Here is a 15,754-nt window from a genome sequence, read left to right on the forward strand (position 1 = left end):
TCCAGCCCCCTTGGCAGAAGGGAAGGCTGGCAGCAGCAATGCCAGATGCTTGTGCTCTCCAAAGTGCCCTGCCAAGTTGTGTGCCTGGATAGTAAACAGGCACAGGGCAAAAGGCTGCTGTTTGACAAAGCAGCAGCATGTGGCCTGAACAAGCGTACGCTGTGCTGTCCCCTCTCACTGGCTGACCTACCGTGCCCTTGCGAAAGGCTTGCATGTCTCCAGGCACACAAGGACATGTGCCTGTGCTGGGAGGTTACTTTTCTGATCATACCACCTCTGTCTGCATTGCTCCCCACGAACACAGAGAGCTGCTGAAAAGATGGGGAGAACCTCTCCCACACCTGGCCTTCACTGGTTTGAGTTATGGCAAAGATAAATCTGGCCAAACCCACTCTGAAAATGAAGCAGCAGGTACTTGTACTATGTAATGCTGCAGCACATGCAGGCAGGTGGGTGTGGATTAAAAATCAGTGCAGCAAACAGGTGTCTATCAGGTGAAAGATGTACATCTCTAATAGGAACCAGAGTCTGCACCTTCACTGCATTCCTTACACTCCCCACCAGCATTCCCCCAGCTCCCTGCTTCCTAGCAGGCAGGAAAATCACCCTTGGCCCTCTCTGTTCGTTCTCTGAAACCTCCTCTGACACAAGACTTTGAGGTACCCCCATTTTTGAGGTTTCTAAGATACATGCTGCCAAAAAAATTCAAAGTCATCTCTTTATCTGATAACAGGGAGCAAGGGCAGGCAGTTGCTTGGGAAGTGCCTGCCTTGGGTACCAGCAGGTACTGGCTACACAGCTGTATTTAAAATGGCACGAGCTGGAACAAGGACAGAGCCTCCTCATTTCTCAGTAAGTCTAAATACCTGGGTATATTGGTAACACTGTATTAAATCTATACTGAACAAGGCTACTCGATGAGAGTATTGCAGAGAAATGCAGCAATCAAGCCTGATGGAATAGATGTTTCCTCACACCAAGGCTAACGGCTGGCGTGCACGCGCTGCCAGACACAGGAAATTACTGCCCATGCCTGTGCAAGGATTCAGCTGCTGGTCTGTGAGGAACAGGGGGGTCACAGCTCCAGTTTGGAGATCAGCTGTCTCACATGGCTATGGAGTTAGACACAGCAGGCCTCAGAGATACAGAACACAGACACAACGGAGCTGCAGAGAAGACAGATGCCCTGTACTGAAAGCCACTTGCAGGTGCTCCTAAACATCCTGATGTTGAGGAAATGTGGATGGAGGCAGCACTAATTATGCACAACACGCTGCCAGTGCCCCTGCCAGAAGCATCACACGCTAGAGAGCGTTGCTGTGTCTATGCTTACTGTGGCAAAGGTCTCCACACTAAAACTGCAACCTGCAGTTATCTAATTAATGAACTGCTACCAGAGAAACACAAGAACTTGTGGTATTGAGGAGGGTTTAGGAGACAGGCATGGGCAGAGATGTTCCCTGCAGGAAGGCTGATGGCTGTCTAGCAGAAAACTTCCCTGATTCAGAAACATTCAACAGTATTATGTCCCTGTCTGCTGCTGGGAGTTGATCCAGTCCCTCACTCTATCGCTTCTCTGGCTTTGTATGACAATTGCAGCAGAAAATAATGGCTTTCACAGACCTGTGACACTCTGCTTCTACTTCCTCTTCTACTTTTAACTACCTCCTTGTCCTCCCCTGACTGGGTTTCCTTCCTCTATAGGGATCGTTACATTTCCCCTTGCTCTACCATTTATTAGATCATCGCAGTTACTGCTGTTAGCATAGGAGGTGTGTAAAGAAACAGCTACCTCCCATCTTTTTCATATTAATTCTTGATTCTGTCCCTCCAATTCTGTATCCTTCAGTTGAACGATGTAGTTAAGAAATGCTTTAATCATGGTATGTTTTGAAGGCACAGGTGTTATTTTTGTAACATTTAAGGGAGTGTGCAGGTAATTTTATAAAATAACATTCATGAGCTGCCACCATAACATGAATGTTTCCCAAATCACAGTATCACAGAATCGTAGGGGTTGCAACGGATGTTGAAAGATCATCTAGTCCAACCCCCCCCGCCAGACCAGGATCACATACAGACTAAATCACACAGGAACATGTCCAGCCAGGTTTTGAATATCTCCAGAGAAGGAGACTCCAAAACCTCTCTGGGCAGCCTGTCCCAGTGCTCTGTCACTCTCACAGGGAAAAAATTCCTCCTTACATTCACATGGAACTTCCTATGCTCCAGCTTGCACCCGTTGCCCCTTATTCTATCACTGGCCATCACTGAGAAGAGCCTGGCCCCATCCTCCTGACTCTCACCCTTGACATATTTATAAATATTAATAAGGCCACCTCTCAGTCTCCTCCAAGCTGAAGAGGCCCAACTCCTTCAGCCTTTCCTCATAAGGAAGGTGTTCCACTCCTCTAATCATCTTGGTCCCTGCACTGGACTCTTTCAAGGCTTCTATGTCCTTCTTGAACTGAGGGGCCCAGAACTGGACACAATATTCCAGGTGTGGTCTCAGCAGGACAGAGTGGAGGGGAAAAAGGACCTCTCTTGACCTACTATCCACATATCTTCTAATATACCCCAGGATGCCATTGGCCCTCCAAGCCATGAGGGCACATTACTGGCTCATGGTCATCCTGCTATCCCCCAGGACCCCCAGGTCCCTCTCACCTATGCTGCTCTCCAAATGAAACCTTCTCTCCACTGGTGTATTTCCACCACAAACTCATCTGAATTCTGCCCTTCCTCTGCTAATAACTAAGGCAAAATATTACTTTCTCAGTCAAAAAATCCTTGAGGAATTGTCTGTTCTTTTCCTTGAAGGTAGCTAACAAGGTCAACCGCATATCCCCATCTGAGAGCTGATTCCACCTCTGGCAACATGGTAATTACCAAGGCAAACATCTCAGTCTTGCTGTTCAGAGGCTTTTACAGCAAGAGGTATTTGCTGTCTGGGGTAAAAGCTGTATGTGTTAAAGAGTGATGATGACCTTCCTGGGTGTGTGAGTGCTTTTATAAAGTATTTTTACAGGTTAAGAAAAAACAGAAGCAAGCAGAACATGGTTTTACTCCCAGTTCTGTCCTCATACACTGACTACAACATATTCTTTCAGGGCGTGCATGTTTCAGAAGGAAGAGCCAGCAAGCCAACTTACATCCTGCCTCTCATTGCTTTGGCTTTTTGTTCCTCTTCAAGGTTTCGTGGGGGAGTTGAAGGTGTCATTCCTTCATTTAAGCAGCCAGTGGTATCTTTTAAGCTTCCTCGGTAAGATCCTCCTTCAAGGGTCTAAAAAAACCCCAAAGAACAACAGAAGAAACATTATCTTGGAGCTCCAGCATCAGTGTTATCTTCCGTCTCGAGTTGGTTCTGCAATCAAGACTGCAGTCTAAACCCAAGCAGAACATTCAGCAATACTTTTCCACAGGACTTAGTGAAACAAAACCAAAGTAGTTTTGATATAACACCCTTCCTCCCGCCCCTCCAAAGCATTCAAATTAAAATGTCTTTTTGCTAGAAGGTAGAAAAAGAAGTTCCAGCATCCCAGGATGAGAAAACTCTTCAAATTATTTCAAAACAACCTGAAAAGATCTCGGTGCCTCAGTCAGAACCAGTGTTAGGTTACAGGTGGTCATTGTTTCTCTGCCCAAGACTGAATGGGGATTCTTCATAGTAAAGTGAAACACAAAATGAAACAGAAATAGATGGATACACAGTAACATTCCATAATAATTAAACTTTCCCCCAAATACCTGGGAAGTAATTACAAGTAACCTCACAGCTTGCATGTGAGGGAGAAGCAATAAAATATCCTCTGAAAATACATTTCACTGGATTAGTGAAATACTTTCCAATCTGTTAGTCCCTCAGTGGAATAAAAGTATTTTGAGTAAATTTTCTGGGAACATCCATCTCAGTTTCTCATGCCACAAAGAGCTCCATCACTATTTACTCCTTATAGAGTGCCCTACGAATGCAGACTATCTTCATGTTCTCAAACACAGAAAATACCAAAACCCTCTGAAATCATTTGCTAGATAAACCTACTTACACAGGTCCAGTAATTTAATGCTCACCATGGGTTTTTTTGCTTTGTTTTCACTCTTTTAATCCTTCCAGTAAATATATATATATATATGTATATATAAAAGGAAAGGAACCTTTGCAGAGCTCATCAAAAGCCTGCTTTAATCCTGACTTGTTAATTAAATTAAAATTGCTCAAAGCAAACATTTATGTAATTTTAGGGGTCTGGGACATGTAGAAAAAGGATTAGCTTTGATATTAACAGCTTGACCTGTTTCAGAGTAAACTTAAGAGAAGCCAAGATATGAAGCAGGATTTACTCCCTGTCTGACAGACGTGGGACCAGACAGGGAGAGTGCACGATACTGAAATTCTTGAACAAATTAAACCCAGAGCACTTTTATTGCTTATTCCACTCCCTGTCAGAAAGAGTTGACAAGGCAGATTAAAAGCGACACATGAATCTTCGTAAAATTAAAGCCCAGCTGTGATACTTCAAGCAGTTCTACTCTTTAGAGGGTCTTCTCAGGGAAGCCACAACCCCAAACAAATTCACATGTTGGGCAGTGAAACTTCTGTGCCTCAGAACAAGCTCTAAAACAAACCAACACAGAACATTCTGCTGTGTAAAATGTTTGGAAAAAAAATCCCACCAAGCCCCTAGAAAGAGCACAGGGCAGCAGCTCCCACTCTGCAAAGCCTGCTCCAAAAGCACCTTCTGACTTTGCAGCACAGAGCCTACATGGCAACCTGAGATGTATGGTTCTTCTCACCAGGGGAGCAAAAATATTACTCTTCCGAGAAGCAGAGCACATGGGGTTAATAAAAGCATAGCAGATGAAGGTGGAAAGCAAGGAAACCAGAAACAAGAGGTAGACTTCCCTAGAGTTACATTAAGCCTGTTGTGTAGTTTTCACAACACTAAACTTACCAGCTTACTTTTGACCAACTTTTCTATTGCACTGACAAGGTCGGCGGCAGTTGGGACATCGGAGGAGCTCTGTCGAGCAGCTAGCAAAGAAGAGGACTGCAAGACACCAGGTTGCAAAGGAAAAGCAAGTTAACAGAATGAGAAGGGGGTAGGAAACCAGCGGTCAGTGAAGCAGCTTCTGAGACAGGAGCACAAACGTGGAGGGGACCAGGAGGGTTAGAGGACCACATGCATGGTAGGTGAGTGAGTGGAGTGTCGCCGTATCAGACAAGCACAGAACTGCCATCCACTTCTGGCTGCACATCCCTTTGCAGCAGTTCCAAAGCTGGGAACCAGGGAGCAGTGTCAGAGAACTGAAGCTCATTTGCAACCAATACTCTTAATGTGTGTTGGCTCCTCCTCCCAAGGACATCTACAATCTTACTGGCTTACGATCTACAATCTTACTGGCTCCAGAAAAACGATCTTCTTACTGCAGATGTAAGAAATTACCCCCTCCCCCATGCATACATATTTAATAAATGCAATAAATACAAGGTACATATGGAGTTACAGGCAATCATCCCCCTTCCCCACAGATCAATTGCAACTCCAAATGAACTCAGATGACACCTCAAGTCCATGCAGCTTCAGCCATTTAAAACAGATGTCTTCTCTCCCATCTCTGCCATTAGTGGAGAGAAAACACCCCTAACGTATCTCATCCACCCTAAGGACTTGGCACAGGAGGGCAGAAACACTCCTTGGAGATACCTGCTTTTCCCTGTTGACATGGGATTATTTTCAGTCTCTCTTCCCTGTCTGTCAGTCTCAGGTGTTCAGCTGTAGGTGCCTGACATCATGTAATGTCTTTGGATGTCTCCACGTTCAGGCAGCCACAGCTAATAGCTTCTGGTTGTTACAAAGACCTCATCAATGCACTACCCAAGCCCCTGCGTGAAATTTTCAGCTTTAGTTTAAGGTTTCTGCTCTATATGGGACTCTTCACCCCTCAGTCTTTGTTCTAAGAAACCATACTTTGGAAACCCAAATTCATGTGATAGCTATGGGAATCCATAATCCATATTCAGTCACCTGTACGTACACATTTCTTCTGAACAAGATACAAGCACTGACTAAAACCACAACCCTTTGATACCATGCTTTTGGCAGGCTGACACAGACTAAGCATGGATATTTTTAAATAAATTCTGCATAAAAATTACTAAAAAGCTTATTCATCTCTCAGCTGCTTAGTAAACATCTTCTGGGGAGCAGCTATTTCAGCAAAGTCACTGTGCAGGTGCCAATGAACACGCATCTGAGATGGAACAGCACTGGGGAGCGAGACGTGGAAGTGTGATGGCAGGAATTAGGCAGCCAGCCACCTCTTGAAGTGGCCCTTTGGGGATGTTGCTCATGTTGAGTGACACAGCCCCAGGAGGAGGAAAAACAAAAAGGCAAAGGAAACCAATCCCAACCAGAAGTCTGGTGGCAAAGCAGAAGCCTGAAATGCCTGCCACTCCTTGTCGTCCCTTTCACAAATAATACATCTAATCAACAGTTCTAATTACAACAACAACAAAAACTACAGGTAATCAGGCTGGTAATTGAGGAATTAGGCTGGTAATGCAGGAACCTCATACCAACAGAAAAACTCAAGGGAGCTTGTTTCATCTGCAATGCGGACAGACGTGTTGAGGAAAAAACCCTGAAAATGGGGACTTTGAAGAGATACTGGACAAATACGTAGATGATAACCATCAAACAGAACCACTCATGCAGGAGGAGTCCAATTTTTGGAGGCACTAAACAGCTGTTGCTCTCACTTCTATCTGAAATTGCTCAATGTCTCTGAAAAGTAAATAACTGCAGGATTTTGTAGGGAATGTGGAAACATTTGCTGCCTACAAGTGTCTTTCAGGGTAAAACAAAACTCTTCTGCAATCAATGACAAAGTCTTGTTTGTGAGGGACAAATTGAGAAAATGGTATTTCTATTTCCTAGGAAATAAATGATGAATTTCTAATGTGAAGTGATCTTGCAATTTGCCTTTGCAAGAGCCTCCAAGAGCAGCAAGGCACGACTATTGCTGCCACGTAGATGGACTCAGGGAAAAAGTGCCACCTCCAAAACCATGTAGGCATCTCCCACCTACCACTGCTGCTTCCCCAGGCTGCTGCTTGTCCAACCTAAGCCTGTGCCTGTAAGCAGTAGTAGCACACGAGCAGAGAGCTGTGCCCCAGTTAACTCTGTTAAAGATCTTCTGGCTCCAGCATGGGTCAAACATTGCTAATGTGGTGCTACTCTGTCAGGGAATTCAGAAAGCATGTTTGTAAGCTTGATTTTTTTCCTCTCATGACAAGCAGTGAGTAGGGGGAGAAAAAGAGAGGAGGAAAAGCGTTTCAAATGCTCTATTTAATTTTTTAGGGGTGGGTGATGGAACAGGATGCCAAAATGCTCTATAAAGCTCAGACATCTGGAGAGCCAAAAAGTTTAGTTCCACATTTGCACTGTCAAAAATGTATTTAAGAAATGCTGAAATCACATGACACATTAAAAAAATCAAAAACAGTGACCCAAGCTAAAGCAGATTTGGGTTTTGTTTAAAAAGACACCCCAAAACAAACAAACCAATCAAAAAAACAAATCCCTCCCCAAGAAGTAAGCTAACCCCAAAACATTTAGCTAAAGACCATGGGGAACAAGCCAGGAGCAACTGCTTTTATGCTGGGCACGGATCCACCACAGCTCTGCATCACCGACCTTTCGCCTCTGCCCCTCGCCAGACAGCCAGGAGCACAGGCAGCACTCTGAGGGCAAGAGTCCATGACTCCAGCTGCTGTCTTCTGGTCTTGCTGCCACCACAATGTCATAACACTTCCTGACAAATTAGGAGCAAGCCCCCGAATCCTTTCCTCCATCCTTCTGCTTCTTGAGACCCAGAAGCATATGTGCCCTTCCCTCTGTATTTCCAAACTCCTGCCTCAACCTTCCCCAAGAACTTTCTGGGCTGGTTTTTGTTGTTGCTGTTTTTTTCCTGACAATTTATTAATCTACCCGATCCTTGTTTCTTTGCATGCAGTAATTACAATCAGAGGATAGAATACAGAAGTGGCAGTGCTAAAAACAGATGCCAGCAGGAAAGCAGGAAACCGCTAAACAGGAGGATGGATTTCTAGAAGGGAGATGACAGCACCAGGAAAGGATGGGGGAGGACATGGGCAGGCAGAACCCATGCTGACTGTGAACACAAGATGCTGTCATTCACAGATTCTCATCCCAAGTCTAAGAGAGCAACTGAAGGACTCTGCAAGCCACTGTACCATCTACCACAGGAAGTTCTGACTGAACATTGAAGAGACCACAGCTAACAGCAGAGAACTACCATCGCTAACATGGAGCACAAAGGTGGGCAGACCAAAGCCTTTTCCACCCTCCTGAGAGAGCCTTCAGATACCGTGTGGGCTTCTGAACCAACAGGAGATGATGGACCACTCAGTGATGATCAGCCACATACTCCAGAAGAGCCAAAAGATACTCTGGGTTCACTTTTCCATTTGCAAATTCTAAAGCCCTTCAAAATGGAGAGTGGATGGTGGGGCACAGATTGATGACATTTCTGACCCAAATTGCACAAAAAGCATGAGCAGAGACCCTGAGCTGTCTAACTCCTGGTAAAGGTGGGATTTCTGGATTCAAGCAGGCCCCAGCATCTGTCCTACTCCTCAGGCCCAGACTGCCACCAGATAACATCTCTGCTGCCACTGCCAGGCACCAGTTGCACTTTTAAACCAGACACAGAGAACACTCTTTCTCTGCCTGCGTGTGATTCCTGACCACACACAATATGAGCACACAACTGACCTGTCATGAAATGCAGTGCCAGGGCTAACCTGCTCATCCAGCACTATTTGTAAACCCAACTGGTGAAAGGCATCAGAATGATTTGCACATAGGTGTTTCTTATAACCACAAATCTGGGCCCAAGCCACTAGGAGACCACTATGAAACCACCATGAGATGGCTACGTGAAAAATGCTCTTAAACAGCGAACTGGTATAGCAGGGAAAGCCTTACCATCTCATCTTGGGTTGGATCATTGTCAAAAATCTTCATAGGAGGAGGAAGAGGTGTGTGAGATTCCTCATCTGGCTCATCTTCTCCCCAACCTTTCTTGCTCTTCTGAAGAAAAGTGAAATATAATTAGAGACAGAGACAAGTTTATTTTACCTTTTTAGGTAACTGAGTCCTACCACCAGGCTTTGAGTCTGTTAGGAATACTAATTCTGGCTCAGTATTGCTATGGGTGGAAAGAACTGCAGGAAATGTTAAGCTTCATGGAAGAGAAGTGATAAAGATGCAAGGTTTGGTCTGTTAATCTTCGTGCATTCTAAAAGTTACAGAAATACCATTTATAGGTCACGCAAGTAGCTTAGGCAGTTACAACTGTCTTTGTGCTGATGGATAAGTATTTTTAATTTAAATGAGAACAGCTCAATGTACATTTTAAAAGTGTGTTCCTCTATTTGCATTCAGTTAGTATCCTCTGCATTTCTGACTTGTAATTCCTTATTCACTTTATCAGGGAAGAGCTATTCTGGCAAAGAACATGCCTCCAGAGAAACTGCAGCTACTAATATGGAGATTTAACAGAAGCATGGCTACTTCTCTGAGCATTTTCTTTCAAAAGGGAATTACACTGCCATGGTAGGATAAAAGTGATATGAACCTCAGCAAAAGGTGGTAACAGCTGCTCAAGAGTAACTTAATTGCTATCCTTGGCAGCCTGCTATTAGGCTATTAAAAAATATCTAGGCAAAGGACAATAAAATATGCAGACTTTGAAATGCTGTTCCTTCTATATTCCACTGTTCTTTGGATGGCAACACTGGTTGCAACACAGCTTCAATCAATTCAGTTTTACCTATGATTCGCTGCTCCCTCTAGACTGCAAGGGGATTGTGTTTACTCAAGCATGAATCACACACCGCAGAAGAGACTATCCGAGACAGGGTCTTTCCTGCAACAACCACCAACACACACCTCATCTGCGCTGTCTCCTTGAGGAGTGGTTTCATCTCCAGTCTTTGGTGAGCCCAGGTCAAAGCTCTTCCTGCCGTCTCGCACCTTCTTTTGCTTCTTGATGTTGCTCTCGGTCTTTCCGCTGTTCAGCCGGCGCACGGGGCTGGTCAACCATTTCTTCAGCGTGTTGGTTGAGCGCTTGGGGCCCGGAGAGCTCTGGATGGAGTTGAGGGATGGCTGAGGTTGTAAGTTGGCCACGGAATCAGACTTGCCCCCGTTGTCGTTGGAAGAGACTGAATATGCGTCTGGAAGAAAACAAGGAGGTGAGATCATACCAGCACCTCCTCTGTTTCCTGATGCACATGGAGTGCTTGGCAGCGCTAAGTGCCAAGATAGGAGCTGCCTCGATGGAAGGTTTTGTGACCTGTGGACACTGTGCAAGTCTCACTGCACAGCAGAGAGTGGAATATGCCCTGCAAAAGGCATTTTTCACAAACCTTACACACTTCTCCCCTTACAGAAGATTGCAGACAGCAAAGTTAGCTAGTTTCTGATGAAAGCCTGCATTTTGTGCTAAGTGCTGAATTTCTCAGCTTCTTCCCACAGATTTCATTGTGAATTGCCAGGAAGAAAACAAGCACAAAAAGCAGATTACTACGGGAGGCCTGACAGCCACCAACACTTTGTCAGGTTCTGATTCTGTAAATGTTTCTCAGCCATTTCCAGACCCCAATGACATTACTGTTAGTTAGACTACTTATTAGCTTCTGAAGGTTATTTGCAGCATCTTAAAATTATTTCCTTTGCCCCTGAAAGCGATTTGTCAGAAGACTTCACACCTTCCTTAGAACTGAGAAACTGGAATGAACAATTGCAAAAGATGACAAATTGTTCAAACCAAAGGAAACTCCCAAAAAGGAGATACAAGGCAGGCTTAAAATTAAAAAAAAAATCCATTATTTCCAAGCAGGAGATTCTGCTGAACTGCATCCAACTGCAATTATTGATAAGCATGTTCAGACTAGCACCTTAGAAATGGGTGCAACCTCCCTTACTCCCCCTCACAGACACAGATCAAAGATGTGCCAATGTCAGTAAGTCTTTAAAACCAAAGCAAAGAAGTTGCTCTAAGATTTCTCAATTGCCCTTTAGGAACAAGTGCCCTGCTTTCAGTTTTCTGAAACCATGGCAAGGGAACTCCCTTCCCAGAAGCAATCAGGGGCTGGGATGTTCAACCCCACACAATTTAGGAAGAAATTTTCTTCTTTTTTTTTTTTTTTTTAAACAGAATTCAGAAATCTTCACACTCCTAGAAGACACCTCTCAGACTGTACTTCAGAAAGCAGACAGCTGATGTTATTAAAGGTTTTTAGATGGTTATCTCTGGATCTTTTATCCACCCCAGCAGAAAACAAACACTAAGTTACAACACAGGAAAGCAGCTTGGTGCATCCAGATGTTCTCCATCCAGCAAATATCATTAGAAATACCAGGTAGTACATATGCTGAGGGAAAACTACTCTCCCAGACAATCGTTACCTATGCTCTTTTACAAGCCAGTTCCTGCTACCTGCTCACAGAGCTCTGACCTTGCTGGGCAGAGCTATGCAGCGAGCAGAGATTGCAGCCTGCCTTGTCTGCCAGCTTGTAAAATGTAGACCATGAGAGTTATAACATTTTATAATATTTTATAATATTTTATAACCACACACAGCCTCAGTCAGAAGTTGAATCAATAATTTATTACATACCTGAGGTCAAAAGTTAGGTTTTTAGAACATAGGGAAATAATTGGGACAAGTTAGAGGAAGTCAAAGTTCCTTTCCCAGACAGGAAGAAAATCCAAATCATCTGTCTTCTGATACAGGAGAAGGGAGCGTGGGAGGGGCTGGGAGGAGCACAGATCCCAGGTGGAGCTGCAGGGGGTTTTCTGACATTCCTCCATAAGGGCAAAGTAGCAGTCTTATCTCAAAGAGGCCTGGGTATAGCCAGCTGCTGTTGATGTTATTTCATGCACACAAAGTGGCGGTAAATCAACTAGCGCAAGATAATATTTGTCAGTGGCCAGCTTATCTTCCACTCAATAAGCTTTAGATAGCGTCCCCTGGCAGGCTCCACGTGATGCTCTGGGAGGTTATCAGCACACCTTGCGTCAGCAAGATTCAGGGTTTGGCGACGGTGATTCTGATTTTGCAATTGCCCCTGTTCCTCTGTGCCCCCAGCAGCACCGGGGGAAGCTGGAGGGCTCCTTGCCAAGAGGTGATGCAGAGCCAGGAGCCCTCAGGTGCCTTCATTCCCACTGCTGCTGCTGGAGAATAACTTAGGGAATTTCTGGTGCAAGAGGAGCCAGGCTGCAGTCACGGAAGGAGAACTGCTGGAAGCGATCGCTCTGTGGCAGCTGCCACTGTCAGGGATGATTTCAGGCAAGGAGCCGTACCAGGGACTCACTGCTTTTGCTGGGGACTGAGATGGGGGGAGGCTGAGGTGAACTGAGGACAAGCTGATATCCCACCTCTCAGTTGATTAATGTACAGAGAGGTTTTTACTACAGTTTAGAAGTAGCACAGTCCAAAACCCTCCTTCAATTGATAGCAAGTTGCCAATTTACTTTTTAGTAAAGAAGAGGAGCTGGTTGGAGGCTAAACAGAGCCTAGGACACCCCCATTTGCCCCAAGGATTCATTACTGAGCTGTGGGATCCCACCTCAGAGTGGGCAGAGCCAAACCCAGGAACCCTGAAGTCCATGATGGAAGGAAGGGGCAGGGACTGCCCATCCCATCTGACAAAGCCCCTGGTTTTATGAGCAGGGCCAGGGCCCAGCCTTGCTCCTTGCTGCTCCTCCCTCCCCTTCCCCAGTTGGCCCGGCCACAGACAGACACACAGCACTCCTCACACCACAACACGCTTTGCTCGAGGATATCCCAGGGAAGCAGTGGTCAGTCATTGTTCCCTGTCATCCCAGCAATGGCAGCAGGTGGGCAGAGACAGGCCAAGGCCCGGGCTGGCCCACAGCCCACCTTGTCCTCTAGAGCCAGGAAACCTCTGCAGAGTGAGCATCAGGGGGGTGTGTTACACTGTGCAATGATCCCCCTTCAACGAGGCTCTAGATTTTTCCACTCAAGGTCATGGCTTTGATGATGAAAAAGGTGATTTACCTAGAGGTTACTACATCATAGTTGTGCCACTCTGCACGCAGCCCCACAGATAAGAAGTGGCCTTCCTTCTCCTTGTCTGCTGAAGTGCCCTGGCTGGCCATGGTAAGACATCTGGGACAGAGCCCAGGCTTCGCTCGGCCCATGTGGCCCAAGACTGGAAACATGGCCTTATCTTGCCTTAACAGGGCAACACAGTCTCCACTGGCTGGAAGACAGTTGGGGAAGTGGAATAGAATGTCTGCTATAAATCTCTCTGCTCCCCAGCCACCATGATAGCCCCTCAAGTTGGGGTGAACTTGCTCAACCCAGCATCCTACACATGCACAAAGCCTTCCCTCCTCATCATCCCAATTCCCACATCAGCAAACACACACTTTCTGAACACCACACCGCGAGTCCACATGGAATACCCATAGCCTTTGTTTCCTTTTTCTTTTTTAAAGGAACTGCAAATACAGACACATTTGTGAGCAAGTCACACTTTGCCAGCCCTGCTGGGAATGATTTCCTTTGCACATAAAGCAGGTCACCTCGACACGGTCGCAGAGGCAGGAGTAGAGCTCAAGGAAGAGCAGAGCTCATGAAATGAGAAACAAAAGCAAGCAACACAAAAAACCTGCCAGGAAAGACTTTGGAGACAACCTCCTAAGCCATGCTTGTCTAAGTGGCACTGCTTCCACGGCACGTACGGCTACAAGCACATTAATCATGACATTTGATACCAGCTTGAGATCCAGACACCAGGTGGATCAAGCTGAAGAGGAGGATGTGTTACCACGTTTTTCTTGCAAAGCACTAGCACATATGTGCTCTGCAAGCTGTATGGGTAGAGCCTGTTGGAAACAGTTTGCTTCAGAAAAGCCAGAGAGCGCTTTGGAAGATGCAGCGGCGCATCGCGTGGTAATTTAGGCAGCCGCCGCTGCCCACAAAGACCAGCAAAACAGCAGCTGCCCTCCCACCACAGAGGGTCTGCAGGAATGCCAAGGCTCAGCAGAGAGCTGCAGCGAGCAGTTGTCCGGCCACCAATGTCCTGGGACACGTGTTTCTAAAAAAAGGTATTTGGTGAAGCAAAATGGGTGTAGGGAGGTCAGCAGACTAGTGTGGCTAGATTGATTTCCTGGCCAAACCATTCATTCAGACAGAAGAAGCGACGGTTTCCAAAACACCCCTAAGCAAACCTCCAAGAAACTTCTGGCAATAGGACTGTGACAGATACTCAGCCAGATTGAAGAGCTTTAACATCCAGGGCTTTTGCATGGCTGGAGGCATGAAATCTTTGCTGTTGTTGCTCAAATGAACAGACTTCTATAAAAGCACAGCTCTTTTACTTGAAAAATGGAAGGTTCCAGTTCTGTGCAACCTTGAGAGAAAGGAAAGATAAAAATCTCACAGACCCATCTTAGAAGCACAGTTGCATTCCCATTTGAGTCAGTAGGAATTACTGCTGGAACACAAACACAAGGCATTTTATTTTTACTACCCTGCTCCCCAGAGCACGCATGGGAGGGGAGGTCTGTCCGATCAGGCTTATGCAGCACTGGACTCATTTACAGGAACTTGGATCTCTAATGGGGACAGAGAAAAGCTTCTCAGAGCAACTCGAAAAACCAACTGGCTTATCTTTTTGATCCACACTAACCACCAACCATACACGATAGGAAGGATATATGCTTCCATCACTAGAAGTTAACACTGAGCATAGCTATGAAGACAGTCAGGACACAATCTTCCTTTAGGTGAGAAAAGGCGAACCTTCTTCTGATTTATGTATGGCCCCATTTTTCACCCCAGAAAAACAGCCTGAGAGAAAAGAATTTTTCCACAGAAGTGAAAGAAGATGAGCCAGAATGGGAACTCTGTAATCCTATTAGCATGTGCATTTAAATCAAATATTTCTTGCAGAAGTAATTCCACTCATGAATGAAAGCCAATAACGACAATCTGACCGATGAGCACATAAATTAGCTCTGCTGTGCTCAAGAGAGCCCATTTTCCATATTTAGTGATTCCTGTAAAATAACATTTCTGACAAAGACAGAATTGAATCAGATGTGGGTGAAAGACTAACTCGATCTTTACTCGATCCGCTATTTCCTGAAGAATGGAAATCTCTGTACCAGAAAATCTTGGAAAGCAGGAGTCATCTAGACCCACCCTATCAACAACCAAAGCCTCTATGTTAGTATTTCACACTAAACAAACAAGAATCATCTAAATCATCAAAACGCACCATCTCCAGCCATTTCCAAGAGCATTTCCTTCACCACAGAGGCTGTAGGCTCCGATTCACAGCTCCCAGCTCCTTGAAGCTTTATACTCTCCCTGGGGAAATGCTGCTCCAAGGACCCACCTCAGATCTGCTCAAGGGCTTCAGGGTTAAAGCTCTGCTCAGCACACGCAAAGATGGTAGAACAAGGTATGAAAACAGCTTCTTTGGTCCCTTCTGTGCTTTTGTATCAAATGTCCAAAACAAGTTCAGCGAAACATTTTTACTGGCACAAGTCAGGGTTACAAAACTTTGCGGCTTAGGCAGATGACAGTACCGATCCCAGTTTAGCGTTAGAGCCTCCTCTGCCTATAAAATCTGGCATGGATTTGCAAAAATTTGGGAGGTAACAACATCTGGATAATACAAAGTCACTT

General features: G+C 45.4%; 1 protein-coding gene across 4 annotated transcripts in view; it reads right to left on the reverse strand.

Annotated features, from left to right (window-relative positions):
* Positions 1–15,754, reverse strand: part of KALRN (kalirin RhoGEF kinase) — a gene marked incomplete at both ends in the record, with an annotated part of 502,255 nt that overhangs the window by 46,495 nt on the left and 440,006 nt on the right. For 2 of the 4 annotated variants that reach the window (XM_084264735.1, XM_084264734.1), the window contains 4 exons: positions 3,153–3,283; positions 4,953–5,048; positions 9,012–9,116; positions 9,978–10,261. In XM_084264735.1, coding sequence (XP_084120861.1) covers positions 3,153–3,283; positions 4,953–5,048; positions 9,012–9,116; positions 9,978–10,261 — 616 coding nt within the window. The remainder of the gene's footprint in view (positions 1–3,152; positions 3,284–4,952; positions 5,049–9,011; positions 9,117–9,977; positions 10,262–15,754) is intronic. The other 2 variants (XM_084264737.1, XM_084264736.1) reach the window with 2 other exon arrangements.

Source organism: Gallinula chloropus (genome assembly GCF_964237585.1).
Source record: "Gallinula chloropus genome assembly, chromosome: 5".
Classification (NCBI taxonomy): domain Eukaryota; kingdom Metazoa; phylum Chordata; class Aves; order Gruiformes; family Rallidae; genus Gallinula; species Gallinula chloropus.